Source organism: Mirounga angustirostris, unplaced genomic scaffold, assembly GCF_029215605.1.
Source record: "Mirounga angustirostris isolate CCGP_5_RB_7025 unplaced genomic scaffold, mMirAng1.0.hap1 SCAF_4, whole genome shotgun sequence".
Lineage (NCBI taxonomy): Eukaryota > Metazoa > Chordata > Mammalia > Carnivora > Phocidae > Mirounga > Mirounga angustirostris.
In genome coordinates this window covers 92,949,080-92,976,618 of record NW_026991712.1, presented here as the reverse complement: position 1 = coordinate 92,976,618, position 27,539 = coordinate 92,949,080, and the positions used below count along the sequence as shown (strand labels likewise).

At 44.8% G+C, this 27,539-nt stretch overlaps 1 protein-coding gene across 2 annotated transcripts in view; it reads right to left on the bottom strand.

Annotated features, from left to right (window-relative positions):
- Window positions 1-27,539, bottom strand: part of CD58 (CD58 molecule) — a 40,039-nt gene that overhangs the window by 11,961 nt on the left and 539 nt on the right. For both annotated transcript variants that reach the window (XM_064588575.1, XM_045896871.3), the window contains exons 2-3: window positions 11,370-11,663; window positions 3,845-4,108 (exon numbers count right to left, since the gene is read on the bottom strand). In XM_064588575.1, the coding sequence (XP_064444645.1) occupies window positions 3,845-4,108; window positions 11,370-11,663 (558 nt within the window). The remainder of the gene's footprint in view (window positions 1-3,844; window positions 4,109-11,369; window positions 11,664-27,539) is intronic.

Here is a 27,539-nt window from a genome sequence, read left to right as displayed (position 1 = left end):
CACCGATATTTAAAAAAAAAAATTTTTTTTTAAACAGCTGAATCTAACAGTACTTGATCCAGTCCCTTCCAAAAACCTTTGTCCCAGGGATGATGCCAGATGCTGCCACCACTCTGGGAGGACAGATACTCAGGGGAGATGACACTGACAGTAAAAGAAGTTCTTCAGTCTGCTCCTTTTCTCTTCCCCTGGCTCCTGAGATGCCACCATGCTAGAGTTTTCTTCCTGCCTCCCTGGAGGTCCTTCTCAGTCTTCTCCTCTGCTGGACGCTCATCCTCTCAACAGCCTCTAAATGCTGGAGTTCCCGAGACTCGGTCCCTGTCCTTTCTGCTCACTAGGTGGCCTCACCTAGTCCCACGGCTTTAAATGCCGACTATATGCTGTTTCTGCCCACACTTACTCCTCCCGTGCGAACGACTCACCAGAGACCTAGACTCGTAAATCAAAGCGCCTTACCTGACGTCTCCATTTGAAATCTAACGGGCATCTCAAACATGCCCCAAACCAAACTTCTTATATCCTCCACACACCTGCTTCTCTGCTTTCTAGTCTCAGTAAATGGTGACACTGTTCATCCAGTGGCTTGAGCCAGAAATCTGGGGGTCATTTGCACATTTCTTATTAGGGACCCTTCTCCCCCACTCAAACCATTAGGAATTCTTGGGGCTGTATTTTCAACATGTACCCTAACCTGAACCACTTCTCCCAATCTCTGCTGCTATCACGGTCTTCCGAGATACCATAACCTCTGGCTGAGACCCAGAGTTTCTAAATTGGGTGCATAAACCCCAGAGAGTACATGAAATGACCAGTGAGGTGCAAAAAAGCGAGAATCTCTACTTACATTTGCTACTTATATCAGTCTTTAAGTTTTTCCGATTTCCTCTATGTTTTAAAATGGTACAAGTTAGGGGCACCTGGGTGGCTCAGTCAATTAAGCGTCCAACTCTTGGTTTTGGCTCAGGTCATCATCTCATGGATCGTGAGATCGAGCCCCGCATTGGGCTCTGCACTCAGTAGAGAGTCTGCTTGAGATGTCCTCTCTCCTTCTCCCTCTGCCCCTCCCCCAACTTGCACATGTTCTCTCTCTTTCTCTCTCTCTCAAATAAATAAATAAATCTTTAAAAATAAAATAAAATGGTACAAGTTATATTCATTGTGGTAGAAGCCTCTAGTGGTCCCCATACCCAATCTCCCCATTTTCCTTTGGTAATAGAACCCCTGTGTTTTAAGTGGGTGCATGGCCAGCCAGCTAAGGAGGACATTTCCCAGCCTCCCCCAGCAGCCGTGGCCGTGAACTCAGTCTGGCCAAGCTGCTGGCACTGGAAGTGATGCATGCCGCACTGGGTGGATCTTTAAAGGGAAGGACTGTGCTCTCTCCTCTCTCTTCCCACTTGCTTTGAGGCAAATAGAGATATGAACCCCTGTTTGACTCCAGAGAGCACAATTTTTTTTTTTAAGATTTTATTTATTTATTTGACAGAGAAAGACACAGCAAGAGAGGGAACACAAGCAGGGGGAATGGGAGAGGGAGAAGCAGGCTTCCCGCTGAGCAGGGAGCCCGATGCAGGACCCCAGATATAGGTCTCCTATGTCAGCACGACTCTGGGATTTATTTATTTATTTTTAAAGATTTTATTTATTTATCTGACAGAGAGAGCGCACACAGGTAGGCAGAGCGGCGGGCAGAGGCAGAGGGAGAAGCAGGCTCCCCGCTGAGTGGGGAGCCCGATGTGGGGCTCGATCCCAGGACCCTGGGATCATGACCTGAGATGAAGTTAGACGCTTAACCCACTGAGCCACCCAGTTGCCCCAGCACCACTCCAGGATTTAGATGACCTAAGAACTACCTAGCAATGTTTCTCAAACTTTCACAAAATCTATAATGCAATATGAACTATTAGTTTGGGTGGGGGGAAATGGAAAAGAAAGACGAATCACCATTATTGCATAACAAAGAGTTTGTTTGCAAATTAACAATCTCTTATCATCAATGAGAGGGATGTGATCAAGACAATCTTTTCTCAAGGTATCTACAGGGAAGGGCATCTTATTTGGACATTCAATTCCAATGGTAAAGGTTAAATGAAAACCTGTGCAAGGGCAAAATGCTGGAAAATTTCTTAAAATATTCCATATAAATCTATAGAGGATCCTCTTCAGAAATTATTTCCTTCAAGCATTTGACTCTTGGGACACAAGAAGCTTTTCAAGATCTCAACTTGCTCGTTCATTCTGCACACAATACCTTCTTTTTCTTGTTGGTTATGTGAATCACACACAGGCCAAAGCCAAAATAGCACACTGCTTTTGTTTCTTGTTCGCATGATAAGGCAACTATCTGCTAGCATGCAAACTGCATTTCCACACCTTGGATATGGTTTAACACCTTGGCTATTATGCAACACCCACTAAGTGGAATTAAGAAAGAAGTGTTTGCTCCAAGCATAACAATTGTCATTGACTTTGCAGCTGGCTTTCAAATCCTCTAGATAATTGTGTGACTTGCACGAAGGGTGCCTCCCTGAGTGGTACCTCTGTGGGTTTGGTCTTTTTTCTGCCTTTAGGGACCAAAACCATCAGTTAAGAACTGGAACTCATTTTGCACTTCATCTGGAAGTATTTGTTTGTTTTACCCAGGAAGTCACACTGCTTAGTCTGAAAATGATAAAATGAACTTAAGGCCTCCATGTCATTATCTGAAAAATTTCAGGGTGCCTTGGGTGGCTCAGTTGGTTAAGCGTCTGACTCTTGATCTCAGCTCAGGTCTTGATCTCAGGGTGGTGAGTTCAAACCCCATGTTGGGCTCCACCCTGGGCATGGAACCTACTAAGAAAAGGAGAGAGGAAAGAGGAAAAAGGAGAGAGGAGATATGAAAGAGGGGAGAGAGGAAAGAGGAGAGAGGGAAGAAAATTTTCAAAAAAGGACAGTACATCGGAGACTCCGGGAGAAGGGCTCACTAATCAAATATAATTCAAGGTTTTCTATATTCATTATATTGACTAATTGCCTTTTTCTGTTTCAGTTGCTTGTTCAGAAAAAATTGATTCACAGAATCACCCTATCGCTGCCCAAGGAGACTCAAAGAGTCTGTGTTTGCCCTTGGATCTGGTTCACTATTTACAATTAGGATACTGTTCTGCACTCTACGTGTTCACAATTGTCATCTCTTCTTTTATGTTCTAATGATCCACTTTCAAATTACCAATCCTTTTGTCTGTAAACTGGGAATCTAATGTAAAAAAAACCCCGATAATAAAAATTGCAAATTACAAAGGTACATGATAGTTAAACAAAATAAAAGGACCACAGCCAAGACAGATTGTCATGCTATTCATGGAGTCGCCAATAGACAAATGTACCTAGTGCACATTCTTAGAGCACAAGTGCAGCCTTTAAGAACACAATGGTTATTAAGAACATTACAAAGTACTGTTGTGAATAGTTAGGAGCATGGGCTCCGAAGCCCAACGGCCTGACTTCAAAACCAGGCTCTGCCCCTTACTATCTGTTGACCTGAGGCAATCAGTCACACTAAACTCCCTGTGTCTGGGTTTCTCCCCATAAAATAAGGATCATAGTGACTAGTACCCAACTCATACAGTTGGGGGAAGACTGAATTACTTAACAAATGTATGAGAATGGTGCTTGACACAGAAAAGGCTAAGAAATGTTATCTGTATATCTGTAACGCAGTGTCTGTGAACACCATACCTCATTTTACATTTCAGACTTGTGAAATGCAAGTCAGCATCTCTGGTTTGAAATTCCGGAACCATCCATGATCCCTGGGCCCCACCTGTATAGAGTATCCCCACCATGACACACTGGGTTGTTTACTCACCGTTTGGGACACAGGTTGCTAAAGCAAGCGATGATGTCTGTTTGGACAATGGGTTGCTAACAATACACTGTACTTCCTGTGAGAGATCATTTTTCTTCTTAATCAACACTTCAGATGGATCGGAGCTATTTTCACACAGTGCTGAAAAGCAATTCCATGAGTAGTTTAAAAATTCTGTGTGGTTGTAAGATTCCGGGATCCTGCAACGGACTGTAACGTCTTCAGCAGTTGAGGTACAATTTAGTGTTGGAGATGGAAGAGGATCTGGATAAAAGAAATGTAGTATTTAGTACAGGAAAGAGTAACATTTAGGCTCATCGTCTACAAAGGTATGAAGAGCTCCCAACTTCCTTATGAGCTGGAAAAGACAACCACCTCCTTGAGCACCCAGGGGAGAGAACTCTCTCTTCTTCTGGGTCAGATCTACCTGCTCAAATTCAGAATATACACAGACACCAAACCCCTTATCCTCAATTCAGAAAGCCAAGAGTTTCCACAGGATAGCAGCAAAGTCACTTAGCTCCAAATCCTCATCTGAGTTGACATGAGGATTTAACAGTTTTTATTTTTCTCACTTACTTCATTTTTATTTCTTTATTTTTTAAGTAAGTTCTACACCCAACGTGGGGCTTGAACTCATGATCAAGAGTTGCATGCTCTACTGACTGAGCCAGCCAGGTGCTCCGTATTTTTCTCACTTACTTCAAATATTCATTATCCTGTTGTACTGAAAATATTCTTGTGCTTGAGTATAAGGTGGTCCTCAAAACTAAGTGGGCTGCTTCTTAACATATGTAGAGGAAATAGTTTATACTACCTTTCTAAAATCTAAAAGTGTTTAATTCCAAAAGATATCTGACTTACAATATTTGCAAAGCATGCGGTAGAGCCGTGCCGAGAGCAGATTCTGCTAATAGGCAGAGTAGGAGATGACACCTGTCACAGACCTGTCAGTCTAGAGGCCTCAGGCCCAATCTTTCTCTAGCAAGTGCCCCCTATTGGCTACAGCAGCCTGAACCTGCAAGGATGGGTTAAGAACCACAATGCTAGTTTATCCCATTAGACATTTGTGCATTTGTTCATTCATATGCCTTCTTGCATCTCTACTTTGCCTCAACAACTAACCATAAGAAATTCGAGAAAACATGTACAAATATATGGACTCTCCAGAAAATGGACATGGCAGCATTTGGATAATAAAATTTCAATGCTTTATGAACATCTACAAAAAAGCAAATTAAAGGAAAGTAACGTTCATTGAGATGCTATAATACTATGCTGCTATTTAGAACAATATTTTCTAAGGCAAAGGAATGCTTATAATCTAATTATTAATCTAAAATAATCTAAAAACTGAAAACATTCAACTCTTTCCCCCCATCTTCTCTAGACTTCCTTCGCACTCAGTTAAGTAACACACCAGGTTAGAGACCTGAGTCACCCATGACTTCCCTTTCTGCTTGGGACTTCTTCACCTGTTAGGTTTAATCAAATTCACATAACTTGTTACGTTGTTGCCTGAAAGCAAGCAATGGAAACCTTTCTCCAAATTAAATTGTAAGCAACAGACCAATAGCTTTCAAAAGAGTGAAGAGTTGCTCTCGTTGACTCGAAGTTGGCAAGCCCGGAACCCTCCTCTCTAAGCTTCCTCGGGTCCATCCTGCCTACCACACACCCACAGCAGCCCCAGGAAGCACCTCCCAGCAGCCCCGAGTTTCTCCGTGCACTTGAGAAATGGAATGGATGGTTCTAGATTCTGCTTGTACCTATGCCTGCCTCTGCAACTAAGCTGGGCATTTCTCAGGGGCCTGAAACCGAGCTTCCTAGTTCCTTGGAGATGTTCCACAGAAGCATTTCTCAAATATCAATGGGCACGAGAAATCACCAGGGGTGTGTGTTAAAAATACAGATCCCTGGGCCCCACCACCCCAGATGATTCTGATGTGGATGCTCCATGTGTTCTGCCACAGATTCTAGTTTAGTGATCTAGTTTGGCCAACGTCTAGCATTTCGTTCAACACTTTCTGAACTCAACAGAGGTGCCTCATAAGACCCCTCAGACTGTACATCTTTGGAGGGTAAAGACTAGATACTCCTCACCTCTTACCCATGGCGCCTGACCCAACACAAGGCGCACAGGTGGCTCCTCAGGAAGGAGAATGTATGTTGGACAGGAGGAGGGATGGGTGGATAGATGGATAAATTCAGGGAGACGGTTTCAAATTACTCTCTCCACTGTATAAAAGGTAAACTCTTCAATCAGCTCCCCTCTGAAAAGGACGGGTGAGGTGGCCAAGAGCCTTGACTCAGGAGCCTGACTGCCTGGGTTCACAGCACAGCCTTACCAGGAAGAGCCACTTGCCCTCGGCCAAGTTACTGAATCCCCCTGTGGCTAGGTGTCCTCTCCTGTACAACAGGGAAACAAGCAGTGCCTCCCCTCCACGGTGGAGGTGAGGATGAAATGAGGTGATAGAGGTAATAACGGACATAGGGATTAACATGCACTGCCTGGCATGGTCACATCAGCTGTAATAGAGCACATGACGAGAAGGCAAGGCCCCCCACAAGTGTGCGTTACACAACCAGAGTTGGGAGGTGTGGGCTTCTGCTCTATGTAACCTTGGCCCACAGCTCTTGTGGTAGATTAAGAAATCATCCAGCCCAGGCCTCTTGTTCTACAGATGGAGAGACCCATTGCTAAATCTGTCTCGTTTTCATCTGTCAAATGGAATGTAATACTCTACAAGATTGGAAAGGTCTAGTGGAGTATGAACATAATTTGAAAGGGCCTACGTGGAAGAGCTAGTATGATTTTCCGTGTTTTCAGAGCTCATTTAACTATCCAAAAGCTCTTTCTGGGGGTCTCACTACAGCACAGTTGCCAGATAGCCATTCTGGAAGAGCCTATCCCGCTCACAGGAAAGTATGCAAACCTTCCTGCAGCATCTGGCTCAGAGCTTCTACAACTCAGATCTTTGTGTCTAGAATCCTCATATTCTTTCACTGCCCACCCGACTTCCCACAGCGCTGTAACAAATATTAGTTACATCTCTACCTTAAGCAGCATGAAACTGGCAGGAAATGTATTTACTTCATCCTTAAGACAACTTAGTCAATTTACAATGAATGAATTCAGGGGCACTACTCTAAGATTGAGAACTGCTTATACAGATCTGACGATATTTGTGTATTTCTCTTAACTTTAAGAAAAAGTCATACCACTTCAGATCATTTAAGGATAGAATAGTTAATTCTACTTATATGAACATCACCATCCTCAATGCAACTAACAAAAGAAAGAACTAAAAAACATTGACGGTGGAAATTTGAAGGGGATTTTGAGGGAAGAAAGAAACCAAATACCAATTTACACACAGAAGGAAGTAGATGGCCTAAATTGAGGGGGTGCCAGGAAATCCCCCTGTCTAAAATACCTTTCTAAAAATCTCCCATTAGGCCTGGGGTCTCCGGAAGATCACCAAGTCACTTAGGTATTAACATACCCCAAAGGAAGAGGCCTTCCTCATTTAAAAAAAAAAAAAAAAAAAGTATGACCAATCATTTTGTCATTCAAGTGTGAAATCCTGAGTCATCTTATGTCTTTTTATAACCAAAATCTAAATCGCTTGACTCTTTCTTAGAAGTATCTTCTCTCTTTCCTTTCCCAACATCTACTAGCAACATCTGTCTCCCTAGAAGATCACAGTAGCTTCCAACCTAGTGTCCCCTCTGTCTAATCCACCATCACTACCTACCATCTGATTAATCATCTGAAAATAGAGTTCTTCAAGTCACTTCTTTGCTCCAGTATCAGATCCAGTGGCTCCCCACTGTCACAGGCTAAAATCCAGACTCTCAAGCCAGGACTGGAGGTCTCACATTCAATGCTGCCCAGATCAGTGCCTCCTGATCAAAACTCACCTCCTCTGGACTCTGCTGCTTGGCGGGTCTTTGCTAACTAGGCTATTCAGTTGGTCTGACTCCTGAAATCAAGCACCTTAGTTGAGTGACCATGAAAGTTTAAAAATCAAATTATTCTTAAACATCTCATCAAGTTTAAAAAGATAAACGTATTCAAAAGTTTGAACTCAGTTTTACAAACTCTATAAAAGGGCTCTTAAAATGCATTCCATTGTTATCTAAATTTGAAATCAATCTTTTTAGTTGCTGGCTCTATAAACAGCCAGATCCCCAAACTGCGCATTTTAAAAATTCTGCTTCTCCAAAGGCATCCACTGGTTCTTCCAATGGGATGCCTGCACACCTTAACAAGCCTCACTCTTCTCAATGGAGTTGATCATCTTCTGGACAAACCAGCCACCCAGTCTGAGAGCCCCCATTTCTGTCAACTGCACCTCCGACCTCCCAGTCACCTGGTTCGATTCCTTCCATTGCTATAATAAATATTTATTGAATGCCTAGTACCTACTAAAGTCCCTTGCTGGGCTCTGGGGCTACAATGATGAACAAGAGAGAAATTCCCTCTTCCTTCCAATGTCTCCAGCAGACCAGGCAGGTGAACTGGTGAATAACAGCTATTCATCCAGCTCCTCACTCCATCTTGTCCCACTGAGACTGCCTCAAATGGGACTTAGAGCTCAGATTTGAACTTCTACACTGGACTTTCTGCCTCTTCTCCATTCCCTGCAAACTATCGTACACACTTTGCTACCAGTTGGATCTTTCTAGAACACCTCTGGCATAGAGTAGGGAGGGCTAGAATGACACCCTCTTCTAGGAGAAAACAAGTGAAACTGGGACCCCACAGAGGTGTGACATGGGTAAAGGTTCAGCTGGGAATGCTGGTGGGTAGCACAGAAAAGGCAGACAAAGTCAAGGGCAACACTAGGATGCCTGAGAACAGAAAGAGGTGATCATGGATGCCAGCTCTCATACAGCCTTACACTATCGATCTTAGCTTTAACTCAGAGTGAGACGGGGCCACTAGAAGGTTCTAAGCTGATGAATGACATGCTCCAACCTCTGTTTTAAGATCACTCTGGCTGCTTCTGTTTAAAAATAAACTGTGGTCATCATATATGTAAGTCAAACCATTACGCTGTACACCTCAAACTTATACAGTGATACAGGTCAATTATGCCTCAATAAAACTGGAAAAAAATGAAATGTAATTAAGTTTGTAAATAACACAAAATGTCTCCTGTAAGGGGCAATGGTAGAAGCTGGGTGCCCAATCAGGCGGCTGCTGTAGTCCTCCAGATGAGGATGAAGGAGCCTTGGAACAGCCCCAGAGGAAGTGGTGAGAAGTGGTCAGATGCTGTAAAACCAGCAAAATTTCCTGGTGGGATAAACACAGTGTTCAAGAGAAAGAGGAAGAGAAACATGGTGTCAGGATGACATCAAGGTTTTAGCCCGAGCAACCAAAAAAAAGGCACTGCTGTTAACCAAGCTGGGGGAAAGATCTGGGGAGGAACAGGATTTAAGGGAGAGTTGATGAGCTCACTTTGGGACCTGTGATTTGAGAGGCCCATCAGATAGATATCCGAGTGAAATACAGGGAAGTGGTCAGAAACACACATAAGGAGCTCAGTGGGGCTCCAGGTGAGAGCTCTCAATCTGTGCATTATCAGCATCAAAATAATATTTAAAACCCCCGAACCCAGAACGAGTTCACCCAGCAGGGTGTGAATGCAGGCAGAGAAGGGTGGCTCAAGCCTTCATGTCTCCAATGCTTGCAGGTTGGCAAGATGAGGGAACCAGCCAAGGAAGTTGAGAAGGAACAGTTAGTGAGCTAAAAGAAAACCGGAATAGGGTGGTGTCCTGGATGCCAAGAGAAGGTTGTGTTTCAGAGGAGAGAGTGATCAGCTATGTCAGATGTTGCTGAGTGGCCAAGAAAGATGTGGTGGAGAGAGCATGAATGGATCACTGGCTTCATTAATGAGGAGATCAAGAGTTCTGGTACAGAGATGGGATGAAAGCCTGTTTGGGGTGGGTTAAAAGTAAACAGAGAAAAGGAGTTAGAAAGCAAACATGGACAACCCTTCAGGGAGATTTTCTACAAACTCAAGATGGCAAGTGGGTGGTAGCTGGAAGGGTGGAGGGGGCGATGAGTTTCTCAGCAGCCACAGTGTGTGAGCACGGAACATGCAGCACATCAGCCTGGACCGGGTTGCACAGGCCAGAGGAGTATAGCCCATTTAAAAAGGAGCAAGGATGGGGCACCTGGGTGGCTCAGGTCATGATCCTGGGGTCCTCCCTCTCCCTCTGCCCCTGCTTGTGCTCTCTCTCTCTCGCTCTTTCTCTCACATAAATAAATAAAATCGTTAAAAAGTAATTTAAAAAATTAAATCAAAAAAATTAAAAGGAGCAAGGAAACTAAGCAAGTCTTCCAATGTGTGAACCCAGTGAGTGAGCACATTCGGGGCTGCCTAAGGAGGACAGGGGGCGATGCAAGGTGAAGGGGTGGCAGATTTGGCAGAGCAGGGGACATCTGGCATGACATAGTGGAGGGCTTAGAATGAGTGGTAATAGACATGTACCTATGAAACAAATAATACATTAGATGTTTAAAAAAAAAAAAAAGAAGATAGTAGGAAGGGAAAAATGAAGAGGGGGAAATTGGAGTGGGAGACGAACCATGAGAGACTATGGACTCTAAAAAACAAACTGAGAGTTCCAGAGGGGAGGGCGGTGGGGGGATGGGTTAGCCTGGTGATGGGTATTAAGGAGGGCACGTACTGCATGAATCACTGGGTGTTATACGCAAACAATGAATCATGGAACACTACATCAAAAACTAATCATGTAATGTATGGTGACTAACATAACATAATAAAATAAAATTTAAAAAATAAATAAATAAACAGAATGAGTGGTAATGACAACTTCTAGGTTCTATCCATGGGGAAAGGTGCGGGGGGCGGGGGGTGGATGGAAGACAAGACCATCACGAGAGATCAGGGACACAGAAGCCAGGATATTAGAATTATATATTTAAATATTATAACCACTAAGAATTATGACAGCAGGAACATCAGAAACAGCAAAAGTGAGCCAGGCATTCCAGTGATCCAGAAATGTTGGGATGTATCCACGGGCCTATAGATGACAAGGAGAATGACCTGGAAGCATCGATGGGAAGTGTGGAGGAACCTGGACTCTATCTCCAGTTCCCGTGTAAAGTGATATAGGAGAGAAAAAAATCCACCTCCTGGGGTGCGGTGCAGGTGCAAGCAGGCACTCTAATTTCTAGAGCATCATCTCTCAGTGGAGCTCAAAGAGTTCTGAGTTCACTGCTGCCACTACATCCCTTTCCAGAATATTCCTAACAAGACAAGTGATGCTGCTGGCAGCAGCCCCGCCCAGCTGGGGTCGCTCCCTCCACCTCGGTCACATCCTCTCCTCACTCAGAGGATGACGAGGGGACAGACATTTGCTCCTCCTGTGTGCCTGACAGCCTACGAGACCGAATTCTCTCATTTCTCAGAAACCGTTCATTTGTGTTCGTCTCTTAAAATAGTTGGAAAGTTGCCATTTTAAATAAACCAATTTATGGGATACTCACCAATCACAGTCAGAGTGAACAAGATGTCACCAAAGCTCGGAGATTCGATTCTATACTCAGCTTCATCCGATGATGTCAGATTAAAGATGGTAAGGCTTCCTGACATGGTGTCTAAATGAACTCTACCTACAAAAGGTGGGAAAATGTGGACGGGAGAGCCTGCTTCCCATTCGATGACTTTATCCTTACTTTTTGTCCACATGATCTCTGTAAAGGGTACGGACCTTGCTACAGAGAAAGTTATGCTCTCGTTCACAATTCCAAACATCCTCTGGGGATCACAGCTGATGGAGTCTAGGAGGGAAAAAGAAATTGGTTAGGAAAACCAACACGACTTTATGGAAAATAGAAAACCATCCTCCAAGATGCTCTTTGGGGGGGAAAAAAGTTAAATTTAGCAGTAAAAATGATTCATTGGCTACTTTTCGCACTAAGCAGATAAACTGCTGATGGCAAACACAGCAAGCAGGACATGTTTGACCATGCGGAGTTTACTCTCTAATGGGGGCACTGGGGCCCACATAAATGCAAGAAGCGGATTCAACTTCGATGGAGCACCAAGTCCCTGCTAGGGGCTGTGGGCACGGCTGCCAACATGACAGCCAACCAGACAGGTGTGTCACTCCAGGCCCTCAAGAAGCCCCACTGTGTAGGGAAGACAAAGCAGGCCCGGGGAGCCACGTCCTCGAGGGCCTTCCCCAGGAAGTCATGCTGACACTCCACAGAAGCCATCACCCAAGGGCTGGGGGAGCGGGGGAGGAGAGGTAACTGTATTGATAGAGGAAGCGGAGCCTCCCCCCAAAAAAGGAAGCCCTGAGTTGAGGAGCTGGGTGTGTTTGAGGAAATAATAAAAGCAGCTCCCCATGGCTAGAGGAAAGCGAGCAAGCAGGTCACAGGTGGGGGGTGAGGCTGGAGGGGCAGGTGGGGCCAGATCACAGCATATGTGAGTGTATGTGAGTGTACCTGGGGGTGTCAGGTAAGACATGCTAAGGGTTTGGGATGGATCCTAATGGCAAGGATAGCCACAGGACGGCTTTCAAAACAAGACCGGCATGACGTCATTTAAGCGTGGGCAGCGGTGGCTGGGGACAGGCATGCAGGCAGGGAAACCAGCAACGAGAGGGTGGCAGACTGGGCGGACCAGAGCGGGGTGTGGGTGGAGGCGACAAAAGGGCAGACTTGGAGAGCAGCCTGGGAGAGAAAGCAATGGGGTTTAGTGACTGCAGGTGGCGGGTGAGGGAGAGGGGTAGTTCACGGTGTTGGTCAGGCATCCTTCTTGGTTGACTGACAGAGGCTATTACCTGAGATCAGAAACAATGACTGGGAAGCAAGCCAGGTGGGGTGAGACACAGCCTAAGGGCACGGGACTAGGTTCAGTAGCGTGGGGAGCGTAGGGGAGCTGGCTCCAACCGTCCCCCCTCGTGAGTCAACCGTTAGCATCTCACCTGGACCCCATTCAGCCAAGCCTGGCTGATCACCTGAAACCCACATGGTGGGAGTATTTACAGCAAAGGAACTAATGCTTCAGACAGAGACTCCTGCCTACTCTGCACCAATCCGGTTGTTAAATATTTACTACCACCCCTAGACTGGGATAGTCTCGATACCCCCAAAATGGGTTTAAATGCATCTGGTTCCAGACTTGACTTTCTTGTTAAGAGAGAAGAGCAGCTGTTAAGGGAAAGACATTAAAGATAAATTAAAACTTGATGGAAGTTTTTGCCTAGTAGCAATCAGGGTAATTGAAGGAGCATGGGAAAAATCAAGACTATTAAATAGACCAGTTGTAGGCAACTGTGTTCAGTAATTTCAAATAAGAAGCCTCCCCCCAAAAAAGGAAGCCCAAATGTCCCATTTGTCTATTGCGAGGATTTCTAGAACCCATCTCCCTTAATTAAGGGAGACTGCCCACAGGAATACAGCAGCAGCCTTCCTTGTGGTGCTGATCACGCCCTCTCTTCTCTCACACTTGGCCACAGCACGTGAGAGGGGGCAGGATTTGAGGAGCGAGGGTCTATCCACAGCCACTAGTGGAGGCTCGAAATGTCTTGCGAGTGAATGAATGAGTGAATGCATGCATGAATGGGAGTGGGTAGGGTGGTGGGGGAAGAGAAGCAGTAGGAGGTGAACCTTGGCTGCATAAAGATGGATGGCTGCCACCTTCCCAGGGAGAGGTGATGTTTCCTGGGCTTGAGCACAGGAGGACGAAAGAAGTCGGGAATGGAGCTAGTGCTGGTAAGAAGCATGGGAGGGGAAGGGGGAGACCAGTTCCAAAAAATTCCGTTTCAAGATGGAAGAAACTCTCAAAACCATTTAGTCGAACAACCCCCCATTTCACAGGCGAAGTGACAGGGCACCAAGAAAACTGACGGGCAAGGTCAGCGCATGCCTCCTCGCTGCCGGCAGTGTATTCACGCACCCTCGTGCCCCTTTTTAGCGCGTGTCACACACACTGCAGTAGCGACGCCCACCACGTCGCACAGAGTCCCTCGGCAGGCTTACGGCAGCATCAGGACCAGAACGCAGATTTCCTGACTCTGTGCAGCCCCACCCCCGCCCTTCACAGCAGCCTGGTCCTGGTACTCACTCTGGAAATACTCACTGGGTAGGTCTACGATGTGGGGACTCCCCCAACCCCAGAACACGACACAGTCCCTGCCCTCTCAGAGCTTACTTTTTGTTAGGGAAGTCAGACTTGATCCAAATAATTGGACCAGGGGCGCCTGGGTGGCTCAGTCAGTTAAGCATCTGCCCTCAGCTCAGGTCATGATTCCCAGGGTCCTGGGATCGAGCCCCACATCGGGCTCCCTGCTCGGCGGGGAGCCTGCTTCTCCCTCTCCCTCTGCCTGCTCCCCCTGCTTATGTGCGCTATCAAATTAATTAATTAAAACAAATAATTGGGCCAACACCCCGCCGCAACCATGCTCAGGGCCAGTAAGCAGAACCACAGGGTATCACTACAGAGCACCCACTCGGGGAACCGACGAGGGGTTAGAGACGGCTTGTGAAGAATGAGGAGCAGTGAGCCCCACCAAGCGGAAGGGGGAGGCAGGCCCATGTTCAGGGAACACAGCTCCTGAAGGCAGAAGGGCAATGCCGTAAGACAAGAGGTACCCAGGGGCTACACACACAGGCAGGGGCCAGGCCGTGCAAGGCCACAGACAAAATTCTGCCCTGTATGTTGAGATCAGAATGCTACCAAAGAGTTTCAGACAGGATGGTGACAAATAATACGAACTCTTAATTTTAAAAATGTGTTTAAAAACAAAATATACATAGACACATAGATATAATTTTATATAGATGCAGAATGGTGATATAGACATTTAGCACAGTGTGTGTGTGTGTGTGTGTGTGTGTGTGGGTGTGTGTGTGTGGCTTGGATGCCTTACCCCAGCCCCCAAGCCCTATAACCACCCTCAGTCTGGTAATCTCCATTAACAACTCAGAATACACCCTTTGCTTTTTTCTCCCTGATCAGATCATCAAATAGAAACAAAGATATATCACACATAATGCATAAATATATATATATAAAATTATATGCTTTGTCATGATTTAACAAAAATGGTCTTATGCATACTTCTTTGCATCTTGCCTTTCCCATCAAGAATACCTCATAAAAGTCATACCAAATCCACCAGTATGGCAAGACTTCATTCTTTTTAACAGTTACATATTATTCCAGGGTACGAATGACCCATAATTAATTAGCCATCCACCACTGCTGAACACCCCTTTAGTCCCTAGCTTCTTTTACTGCAATAACTGTTATAACTATACCTGTGTCCAGGTTCTTGTGTATTTATGGTTTTGTGTCTGTGGGACAGTGTCCCTGGAGTGGGGCTGAATTAAAGGGCAAACAGATTTTTTATTTTAAAATTCCTTTTTTTTAAAAGATTTTATCTACTTATTTATTTGACACAGAGAGACAGAGAGCACAAGCAGGGGGAGCAGCAGAGGAAGAGGGAGCCTGATGCAGGACTTGATCCCAGGACCCCAGGATCATGACCTAAGCCAAAGGCAGATGCTTAACCAAGTGAGCCACCCAAGCACCCCAGATTTTTTAATAGAAGCTGCCACGCTGCTTGCATTTGCAATTTACATTTCCATCAGTAACACCTGAGTTATCTTTTCCTTGCACATCTCATTGTTATCTGAATTTGCATTTTCCTGACCTCTAGAAATTTAAAAATCTTTTGTTTGTTGGTAATTTGGATCTCCTTTTCTGAGAACTGTCCTTTTGTATCCTTTGCCTTTTTTTCTATTGGGTTGCTTGTTTTTTTCTCATCAAATATGAGTTCCTTGTATGTTATAGAAATTTTTGTTATCTATATTATAATTTTTCTCCAAGGTGGGTGGTTGGTGTCATTCCCTAAGACAGGGGACGTGGAGGAGAGCCACGCTGGGGCTGGAAGATCATACTTTCAGTTTTGGACACTGTGTGGGGTCTGTAAGACTCCCAAGTGGAGATGTTCAGTAGCTGGGTACACAGGTCCGGGGCTCACAGGAGAGGATCCAGACTTGGGGATCATCACATTTGTAGTGGCTACTGTCTAGCATTCCCTTCCCACAGTAAAGTCTTTTCCATTGCACTTCTAAGACTAACCCTGAAGTAAGTTGCTGATAGGATAATTGCCAATGAAAAAGAAGAACAGGAGAAAGGGGAGTGAGTGGTTTCTCAAAAGTCACAAACCGTGAACAAATGAATGAATGAGTGAATGAATGAATGAATTTGCACACAAACAGCAGCAAAGGAAAGGAGTCAGCAGTGAGCTGGTTGCTTTGCTGATATTGGAGTGGTCAGAGAGGATGCCAACTTCCCATGCTAGGCGGCAGAAGGGTAAGTGCCCAGATTCTCAGGCAGATGGGCCCAGTGGAACTCTCAAAAGCCTCCCACACAAGGCTCCCTCAGCTGTAAAATGTACATCATTAACGCCCACCACAAACGATTGTTTTGAGGTTTGAATAAGACTGACAGTCTTTACACAATGGCTAAAATGAAGTTGGCTTTCAACAGGGCTTTCTCTCTTTTTCTTGCAGTGAGTCAGGCCACATCAACACCTTGGTTGTATGTGATCCTGGCTCTGTGACCACTGAGTGTGGTGTGAGCTTGCATCATTTACAAACAGAGAGAGGGAAAGAAAAAATGAATTAGTGATTGCCTAAACAGACATTCCATGCTAGCCAGCATTTTTTAAATTGTTTTGAAGAATACTGAATGATCTTTTGAAGATAGGAGGGTGCCTAATACCAATAGAGAAATCATATATCTAAAAACAGCTCCAACTCCAAATATTTTGTTGCAGTATCCTTGCAAAACATTTTCATCACACCCAATTTTGATAATTATTCTTCTATGGTTTGAAGTCAGAATTGGAACTCACATATTTTGCAGATGAAGTGTCCTGATTTTTTGACTTAGAAAATATGGTCACCATAACTACTGAGTTAAGGAGGAGGAATTCCCACTCCCAGCCACAAATTCCTCTGCGTGTTTTCAGCTGGATCCTGGGATTGACATGGGCTGCTATTTTTAGTAATCAAACACTTGTATAGTACTTACTATCTGCGAGGCACCAACGGAAGAGTTCTACAAATATGCACCCAGTGAATCCTCTTAAAAGCCACACAGGCAGGCGTTATTTTTGACCCTATTTTTTGCAGATGAGGAAACTGAGGCGCACAAAGATTAAGCAACTTGCTAGTGAAGTGGTAAAACTGGATTTGAACCTAGACAGTCTGACTCCAGAATGCTCATAACCACTATTTATTTGGCCTGCTATGCGGCATATGGCTATTAAAGATGTGACATGATCCAGGATTTCTACAGATGCGGTTTCCAGAATGTACTGGGAATACTCTAGTTGAGACTCAAGCATGCCTCTGAAACCTGCAGGTGAGGTACCAAGCTCAGTGGTCCCCAGATCACTGAATGTCAGGGCCTGAGCGGTCCTAAGAGAGCAAGTCTGTGGCCCTCATGTCCCCGACTTCATACATGAGGAAATTGAGGTCTGATCGAGCAAGAAAGTGACAAACCCAGATCCCCAAGATGTGACAACCTGAGTTTTGTGATGGTAGTGTTGCAGTTTGCAGACGACTTCTGATGTGACAAAGGGACCTGGGGCAGGGCTTCATAATTAGAGGCCATGAGAAACGAAGTTGAAGGGAGGGCCTAAGAGTCTGCACTCCTCACGGGTAACGGCAGGTACCATGCGAGAGGCGGAAAAGGGACAAGAGAGGCCTGAATGCGGGGACGAAGAAAAGCTGGAGCCAAAACAAGAAAGAAACGGGAAAGAAAGCAAGGAACAAATGAAGAAGTGACAAGGGAAACCAAACCACAGGCGCCTCTGCGAAGCCTGAGAGAACGGGCAGACGAAGCATGAACAGAGACGCGCAGCGCAGCGGGGAGAGGTACTGGGCGGCCAGGGAGCCGAGGCGCGCGGGCACTGGCGCGCATGCGCTCCTCCGGAGCCGCGCTCCTCCCCTCCCACCCGCGTGAGCGCATGCAATCTGCAGAACTTCTGATTGTCCAGGAAATGCTGGAAGTTCAAATTTCCTGTGAAAACTTCTCATTCTGAAAAGGCGGCAACTGATTCCAATCGGAGTTCAGGCCCCGCCCCCCGCCCGGCCAGGCTAACCCCATGAGGGCAAAGACAGGGTGGTGCTTGGTCTCCGCTGTATTCCCGCTGCCTGGCACAGGAAGGGCACTCGATAAATATTTGAGTGAATTAAGTAACCTTAATACAGCTGGACTATAGTCTGAAAGGCAGGGCTTCCTGACAGAACCACAGAATTTGGCAGTTCCTCCAGACGCTGAGCTTTGCAAGGTCCTAAGCTGCTGTGGAAACTGGGTGATGAATCATCATCACTGAGCGAGAGGTGGTGGAAATGTTCAACTGGCACCAAAGAATAAGTGGCCTGGGAACCCCCTGCCCGCCGGTGTGCAGGCGAAACGGTCCCCTTCCCCCAACGCCGGCCACCAGCGCCACAGCCAGACTGGAGGGGCTGCTGGATTCCCACTCCCATGTCTCCCTCACTGACGCTCCCCTTGTCTCCTGCTTCCCCTTCAGGTTTAACTAGGCTGCGCCTACTACCTGCACCAGGTAAGCCTGGACCCATGCAGGATGTCAGCTCTGAATCAAAGGTTATAATAGCCCGTGTCAGGTCTGAGGAGATGCAATTTGTTTATAGATGTGAAATGAACAATGTGATTTTGAAGTCTTTTTCTCTCCCTAAAATATCTTTTAAGGATGGCCTGCAGATCTTAGATGGCCTGCAGATCTTAGCAGTTAAGATCAAAGTTCATTTGATGAAAAAAAAAATCCCCTAAAAGTTTCAGTACCTGAATATATAAATCTTGGTATTTCCCGCCTATGTTCAATACTCTAACGGTGCTTCAGTTAAAGCCTCCTTTAAGCATGAAGACAGGGCGCCTGGGTGGCTCAGATGGTTAAGCGTCTGCCTTCGGCTCAGGTCATGATCCCAGGGTCCTGGGATCAAGTCCCACATGGGGCTCCCTGCTTCTTGGGAGCCTGCTTCTCCCTCTGCCTCTCTTTCTCTGTCTCTCATGAATAAATAAATAAAATCTTTAAAAAAAAAAAAAAGCATGAAGACAGCAGGATCTGGGGGCATTCTGAACCCAAGTGAGCAGATGAGTCTCTTCTCCAGACAGGGGGTTGTGACCACAACCTTCCTCCTCTGTATCGTGGCACACCCTCAGTTGACATCTACCTGGAGTGTGAAAGTGGTGGCATTTTGGGAGACAAAGTCTCTCTCTACACACATACACACATTTACAACACAGAGAAGTGGCCACTCTCCTAAAATGTCTGTTATCAGATAATCTGTCCTATTAGGTTCATAGATATTCTCAGATTAGTCAGGCCCCATGACCCAGTTTTGGGATAGGAAATCTGCTCACCAGGTATGTAGATAATAAGGAGGAAATGGAGTCTTTTTACTCAAGTACAATGCAGCTTGTTTCTTTAACCTAGCTCTTCATAAATCCACTCCAAATGAGCCCTAGGCCAACTCAGCCCAGCAAAAGTAAGGGCATGGGGCCTGAGAATATGGGGAAGAACATTCCAAAGAATGGGAGCCACCAGGTTACAAAGGTTCAGAAGCTGACCGAGGTCACGCAGAAGACACAGAGCTGGTGTCTGGACACAGGCAGCCAGCTCCGGAGCCTGCACTCTTAGCTAGGAAGTGAGAGGCCTTGGTCTTCCCTTGTCCATGCCATCCTTGTCCAGACCGAGTCAAGTACTTGTGCTGCCATGATTGCTAAAAACAGGAATCTCCTGCTCTCAGCTACGCCACCACTGCTTCCCTGTCTCTTTGACTTCAGCCTGAAATGGCAGCCACCTGAATCTCAGCAAGTTGTAAGCCCCCTGGCCCCCCAGTCCCAGAAACCCCCCAGAACTTGCCCCACAAGTGCTCTCAGTTGTCAAGCTACTCCTTGCCTCCTGGATGAGCTCATCTGGAATGGAGATATTGGAACTGACTAAATCAATTTCCTTTTGAGCTTTTCTGTCTTCTGTCAGGCTAAAACATTCCCCAAAGCTAAAAAGCTTCCCCAAAGCATTACTCCTTGGGCTGACACTTAAAAGTCCTTTTCCTTTCCCTCTCAATCTGTACAGTGAGCCTCAGCAACTACTACCCACACATGACTCATGAGACATGAAATTTGGTCTGTCCGGATGGAGATATGTTTGGACACTGAAGACTGAATATGAAAAAAGAAATGTAAAATCCCTCATTAATATTTTCTATATCAACTACATGTTGACATGAAAATATTGTGGCTCTATTAGGTTAAGTAAAATAGATTATCAAAATCATTTTTGCTGGTTTCATATTGTTTCTAATTGTCAGCACTTCTGCAGCCTGTCCTTTCAAGATACCCACATACCATCTTGGTCAAAAGCCCCGTTTGTGAGCTCATTAGGCTCAAAAGCCACATGTTCTTGTTGGAGGATATATCTGAGATCTACAGCACGCTTTGGGGAATTGGGTCTTTACTAGAGCTATTTAAGACTCTGAGTCTTTTAAAATCTATTCTCCAAATTCTGATTCAAGGTATTTCTATACACTATTGATCATTCCATTAAGAATTTCTTTATAATCCCCACTATTTTCAGGTTATTAGGCTCATAGTTGAGAAACTAATTTATGATGACAACAGCCTTATTAGTTTCCTATGAATCTGAGTTTATTATTTTCTGAATGTGTATATAAAATGGCATTTTTTTTTCTAGTTTTTAACTGTTACAGGGGAAAAATGTTCAAGAAACTACACCAGCAGTGAGCCTGGTGGAAATTCAGACACTAATCACAACAGACATTTTGGGGAATATTATGAAAAGGAAGTGAAGTCCACTAGGACCTGAAACGGGTCTTGAGAACAAGCCTATCAAAATAATTGGTTTCCCTCAGATAGATACTTGGTCAAGGTCACAAAGGGTAGACCTATGAACTAGGGGTTCCCGGTTGCGGGCACAGAGCAGACATGAACCTACTGCAGGGATTCTGGGCAAGAGGTCTCCTTACTTCCACTGGTTTCCACTGGAGCCCCAGAGTCCTTGGGCTAAGAGGTCGCTGGCGCACGCGCCAGCAGCTGAGAAGGGAAAGACAGACCAAAGGGCACAAGGGCAAGAAGATTTTTAAAAAGGAAAAGAGGTCAAAGGAGAAGATCCTGTGTCTATAAAGTAAATGGAAGACATTTTCTTTTGACGGTGGTGGACGGACACTGAAAGCTATGTCCAAAGAAATGCTAAGATGTTTTCTAGCACTTTCCTGGGGACAGTCTCAGTATTTTACACTTCCTATTCAGACCTCAACTTGGGGGAACAAATGGAAAAGCTGGTATCATGGTTTCACTTTCAATCCTGAGACAGAAGGTTTGATTTGCGACTGCAGAGTCTAAGGGGCTGTGTGGTAGCAAAGCTCGGTAAGAACTGTTCTATTAGCTCTTTTTAGCAGAGCCTGCCTTATTCTACTGCTGCTTTGTATAGTTCCTTTTTCTTGCCAGCTATCTCCACAGCTAGATTTTCTTTCCTTGTATGCAGAAACAAAGCCATATACTACTTTAAAAAGCCTTCTGCGCTTGAGAAGAAATTTAAGAGGAAATCAAAAGACAGAAAACTTCTGCAAACACTCATGCTTCACGTACACAGGCAAACTTTCTGCTTTTCAACAGAGGAACCAATACCTACCCTGAAACCCTGTTTTCATTCAGAAAACCTTACAGTGCTCAAAAGGGCAATAAAACAAATTCTTAGATTGAGTTCTCAAAAGGTGGTTCTGAGTCTCTTTAAAAATTTTTTAAAGATACCCATCGAAATTAAACCAAAAACCTAGTCACAAATGCAATGCGGGATACTCGATTAGATCCTGGTGTTTTAAAAAAGGCATTCTTGTGACAACTGGGAAAATCTGAATAGGGGTAGAAGTTAGGTGATATGATGAGATTACTGTTAATTTTCATAAATATAATGTTATCAGGATTATGCAAAAGTACTAGGGAGTAAAGTATGGATGTATAGAGAGAGTGTAACTATAACAAAATGTTCATAAATACATAAATAAATCCCCATCCTGAATTCTACAGCCCAAGTAAGGTTTCCCCAACTCTCTTCTACAGATGATGATACTGAAAGCAATCTTACATGACTGGTAACTGTGCTGTCCTATATAACTTCACATGTCTTAGCAAAATTACACTGGACAATGCATACATGTCACATATAAGAGATCACCCATGGGGGCTCCTGGCTGGCTCAGCCAGAAGAGCGTGTGACTCTTGATCTTAGGATTGTGAGTTTCAGCCCCGTGTTGGGTGTAGAGATTACTAAAAAAGTAAATACACCTAAAAAAAGAGAGAGAGGTCACGATGGCTCTTCATATCTTCATAAAATTTGCTTATCTAATCTTGGGTTGGGCATGCATGGATTTTGAGTCTGATGACTTCTGTCACGTTTTCACTTCTTTCCTGTGTGAACTTGGACAAGGTACTTAACCTAACCTTTGTTCTCCTCCTTAATAGTCTCTATCTAAAAAAACTGGTGTGACAATTAAATGAAAACAAAAATCCAAAATACTAAGCATAGAACCTGGCACAGAGCATGTCCTCAATTCATGACAGCTACTATTATCATAACAATGGGTCTAGTTTTCTCATAGGAATACACCACACTATTTTGACTTAGAGTATCTTTTTCCTAAATAAAAACACACAGACTCTGAATCTTGATTGCAGCAAAAAAAAAAAAAAACAAAAAACAAAAAACAAAAAACAAACAAAAACATGAACAGGTCTCACACAATAATGTAAGATAATAACTTAAAAAGGAGAAATGCTAGACAAACACTGTCTCATCTAATGTCCAGATTTAACGTGCTGTATTGTTAAAAAAAAAAAAAACATGAAAACAAATCAGTGAAAGGAACTTTTTAAGAAGTAGTATATGGCTTTGTTTCTGCATACAAGGAAGGAAAAATCTAGCTGTGGAGATAGCTGGCAAGAAAAAGGAACTATACAAAGCAGCAGTAGAATAAGGCAGGCTCTGCTAAAAAGAGCTAATACAACAGTTCTTACCGAGCTTTGCTACCCGCCTGGCACTACCTCAGCCCTGTCCATGTGGTATCGTGACGATGCACCCCAGCACCCAATCCTGCTGGCTCTACCGTCCAACCACATCCCCCTACCTCCCATTCCATCCCCCTCTCTTGCAGTCATTTCTTATCTGCATTGTTCCTATGGCCTCCCCAGCTGGTCCCCCTGCTTCTCCTTTGCCCACTCTACAGAGTGTTCACAAAGCCGCCAGAGTAATTCATTTACACATTCCAGTCATTGTAATTTCACTCCTGTTCAAAATCCTCCAAAACATCCCTTTTCACTGGGAGTAAAAAAGTCACAGTCTTTAAAGGGGCCCACAAAACTTTCTAAGTCCTAGCCCTGACTGTGTTTACAACTTCATTTCCTACTACTTTCTGGTACAATGGTCTACTTGAAATCCCTTAAATGCCAGAAGCTTGGCTTAGGGTTTTTGCTGCTAGACCCCTGCCCGGAATACTACTCCCCCAGATAGTTGCCTGGCCCACTCAAGTCTACACTCAACTGTCATCCTTTTAAAGAGACCCCTCCCCTGACTACACAGTATAGAACCCTAACCTGAAGAGTAGGGTAGCTGAATGCAACGTCATACATTCAGCCCATGGAGGACTATGTCGCTATAAAAAAGGAATGAGGATGATCTCTATGAACTGATATGGAATGATTAACCAGACATATGGTTAAGAGACAAAAACGAAGTACAAAAGAGTACATAGAGTATGTTACTATTGTTACTGTTGCTGCATTATCTATTTATATCTACAAAAAGAAACAAAGATAAAACAGAAACAAGCAGTACCTATTATGACAGAGGGAGAGGGTAGGAATAGGATTTCTCTGAGCATCTCTCTATATGGTTTGACTGGCACTATATTAATATTTTACATATTTAAAAATTAAATCAAGGGGGGAACCCTAAAACTGAATAGAAACAAAACAAATTAATGCAAGTATATATTGAGTTGATAGCATAACCCCTCAGAAGAAAAAAAATTAAGCCAAGTAATTTTAAAAGACAGTATTCTGTACATATACAACAGGCTATATGGAAGAATAAAAAAAAACTCTGAAGAAACTTTGAAATGTATTTAGTAAAGTTTGTGCTTGGTAGTGTTCTTGGTATAGCAATTACGAAACTATTTTGTGTTTAATGTATATTAGGAAAACATACTGATTCTATGAGGAATAGAGTTCTCACTGTGGCAAAGGGAGGTACTAATAGGGAATGGAGGAAGAGAAAGATGAACCAAATTGTTAGATTAGGCTTAGCGGTAACAGGATAAACTTATGATTTTGCGAACACTCTATTTCCCAGCTCTGAGAACTGACAGCCTAGAAACCATGACTCCAGTAGCCTTGAGCACACCTAGCACCCAGATATTGATTTCTAAGTCCCATCTCCCACTAAAAGGAATGAGAGAATCTAATGATTACAGGCTGAGGCAGAAAAGGTACAAAGGAGTCCAAGACATCCTTCTGTGCCAGAAAGTAGGAAGTTCTCAAAAACTGATGGAAACATGGCAAAGAACACAGAAGCACAGAGGGGTTCCCATTTGCCAAAATCTGGATTACCGAGCATCAAAATAGATGACAAAAATGCCATCTTAAGAAATACCCCTGGGTCCATACTTATACTAAAAAAATAAAATTAAAAAAAGGAGGTGCTAAAGTTCTTCATTACTGAAGAATGTCAATGATGTATAAAGAAAAATGGGGATAGAGAACTGCCGTCTACAAATATTTTAGGGGACTTAGGAAAGAATCACCACTGGATGCTAAAACAGCTAAAACACTGGATGAAAGATTGTTGCGGAACAGGGGAGTCACACAAGCTCAAAGTGTCACTTGATAAATCATGTATTAATACAAAGGGGAACAGGTGCCTCTGTGATGGAGAAATCCGGTGGATCACCTTAACCAAATAACCAAAGTTAAGGTCTCCAATAATGGGACAAATGGAGTGCATGTGCTCTCTAATGAGATGCACAAAGAAGGACATGACACACCTATGGAACATTCCTGAAAGTTTTAACCAGAATCTAATCATAAGGAAACAGACCATCCAAATCTAGGGACATTCTATAAAACTGGTCCAGACCTTTCAAAAATGGTGATGTCATAAAGTACCAAAAAAAAAAAAAAAAGAGTTGGCAAGTTTAAATTAAAGGGGATTAAAGAGGCAGGACTACCAAATGCAGTGTGTGATCCAGGATCAGCTTCTGGACTCTATCAGAAAACAGTATTATATTGATGGTGTATTTCCTGACTTTGATCATGGTTTCATGGATTCCTGGTGACATACTGTTCTTAGAAGACATATGATGAAATATTTACGGGTAAGGTATCATAAGATCTACAACTCTCAAATGTTTAAACAAACAAAAAAATTAAGTGTGTGTGTAAATAGAAGTAAACCAAATGTGTCAAAATGTTAATAACTGGGGATTCCAGGAGAAAAGTGTGTACGTGTTCATCATACTATCTTTTGCAACTATTCTAAAGATTTCCAAAGTCCCAAAGTTTTAAAGAAATAAAAAGAAATATTAACCATGCCCACTCCCCTTTCCTCTGCATTACTAATCTCTGTATCAGTGTTTACTTTACCACCACCCAACATCTAGATATTTACTCATTTATTCACTTTCTGTCTCTCTCCCTGACTATAATGTAAGGTTTGAAGAGGCAGGGAAGTCTGTTTCTTGTAACCTCGGTCCCTTGTACAGTGCCCAACACATAGTGGACGCCCAGTAAAACTGTGTTCAGTGAGTGACTCATGTTCACAGTCTCAGAAGTACATGTTATCATGACCCTCCCTCACCACTGAGGGGTGCTCTCTCTCTCTCTCTCTCTCTCTCTCCCAAGGCAAAGATAGTAAGGCTCACAGAAGTTAGGTAACTAACGGAAATTACAATTCCATATAAGGAGCAGGGCCAGGGTGGGAAGCCAAGCACTGACTGGAGAGCTGATGCTCTTTATCACTGGTGGGCTGCTTCTCATTGAGTCAGGCTCCGCCTGTACCTGCATCTCCCTGATGTCCACAGTCTCAGGGGGGTCCTGTGATGGCATCCCCACCTCCGATGACTCCCAGGTGCCATCCTTCCTCCATACTGCTGCCAGATTATTCCTCCTAAACGCATGGTTCTGATTCTATGAGGCCCAGAAAGAATTCTCCAAACTCCCATCCGGGATGTGCAGGGCTCTCTGCTGTGGGGCCTCCAGCTCCCACCAGCACACTTACGCTCCAGGGACACTGAATGACTCTCAACTGCCAGGTTCACCCTGTACACTGTGCTCCCGTCTTTTTCACCTCTTGGAATCTTTTCCCACGTCATGGCTCATCCACACACCGTCTAGCCTTGGAGGCCAGGTTCAAAAACCCTCCCCTTCCAAGACGTTTTTGCGTCACAAGAGATACTTGATTCACAAAAGACGTTCTTCGCTCCCTTCTCTATGCACGCCCATAGCACTTTATGCTCAGCCGATCTTAATTAACGACATTTATTTCTGTGCCTTAGACCGTAGGACCTTTGAGATCTCTCAACCCCTCCCTGCTAGGCGGGCCTCCATAGACACATACCCCACAGGCACTCCGTGGAAGCTGAGTGCAGAATGAGGATTGGAAGATTGATCTGTAGTATGTGCAAAGGGGCCCCCAACGGGAAACCCTCAAGGAAAGAAGAACTTGTTAAGCGTTTGTTACTACGCTCCAGGGGGTTGGCTATGACTGTGTGTGTAGGGGTTTATAAAGGTGGGGAGATAAAAATGGAGACAGATACTTATTTCATGGGGCTGTTAATTTGGCTGAGAAGTGGGAAAGGGATGAAAGCAGTTCTAGACGCACAGAGTTCTTTGACGTTTTCAAGGGAGGGGAAAGGAGCACCAGCCGCCCTGCTTCGGAATCCTGGGGGCGATTCAGACATTTCTCTTGGCCGGTCCCTGTCCCGAGCCCGGTCCCTTCCGGCAAGAGCGCAACTCAAACGCGGCGCGGCGTTGGAAGGGGGGGGCGGCGGAACCAATCGGCTGTGGCGGCTCCTGCGCCCCACGCGGCGCGCCGCGGATAAGCCGCGTTCTTTGGGTAGGTGGAACCCGCTGCCGGGAGCCGTCCTGGGAGGGCTCACCGGCTGCGGAAGCAGTGAAAAGGCCGTGCAAGCGCTCGGCGACCGTACCCCGCGGGGGTGGTGGGGGCGACAAGTGGCTCAGCAGTCACTGGAACCTCAGCAGAGGCACACCCTTCCGGAGGTGTGGGGTGGTGGAGAGGTGAAAGGCCTTGGGGGAGCTGGGGGTTAAGGATTCTTTTTTTTTTTTTTTTTTTTTTTAGATTTTTATTTATTTATCTGAGAGAGAGAATGGGAGACAGAGAGCATGAGAGGGGGAGGGTCAGAGGGAGAAGCAGACCCCCCGCTGAGCAGGGTGCCCGATGCGGGACTCGATCCCGGGACTCCAGGATCATGACCCGAGCCGAAGGCAGTCGTTTAACCAACTGAGCCACCCAGGCGCCCCGGGTTAAGGATTCTTAACAGAAGAAACCACTGGAGAAGTGAGCGAGCCGGAGTCCC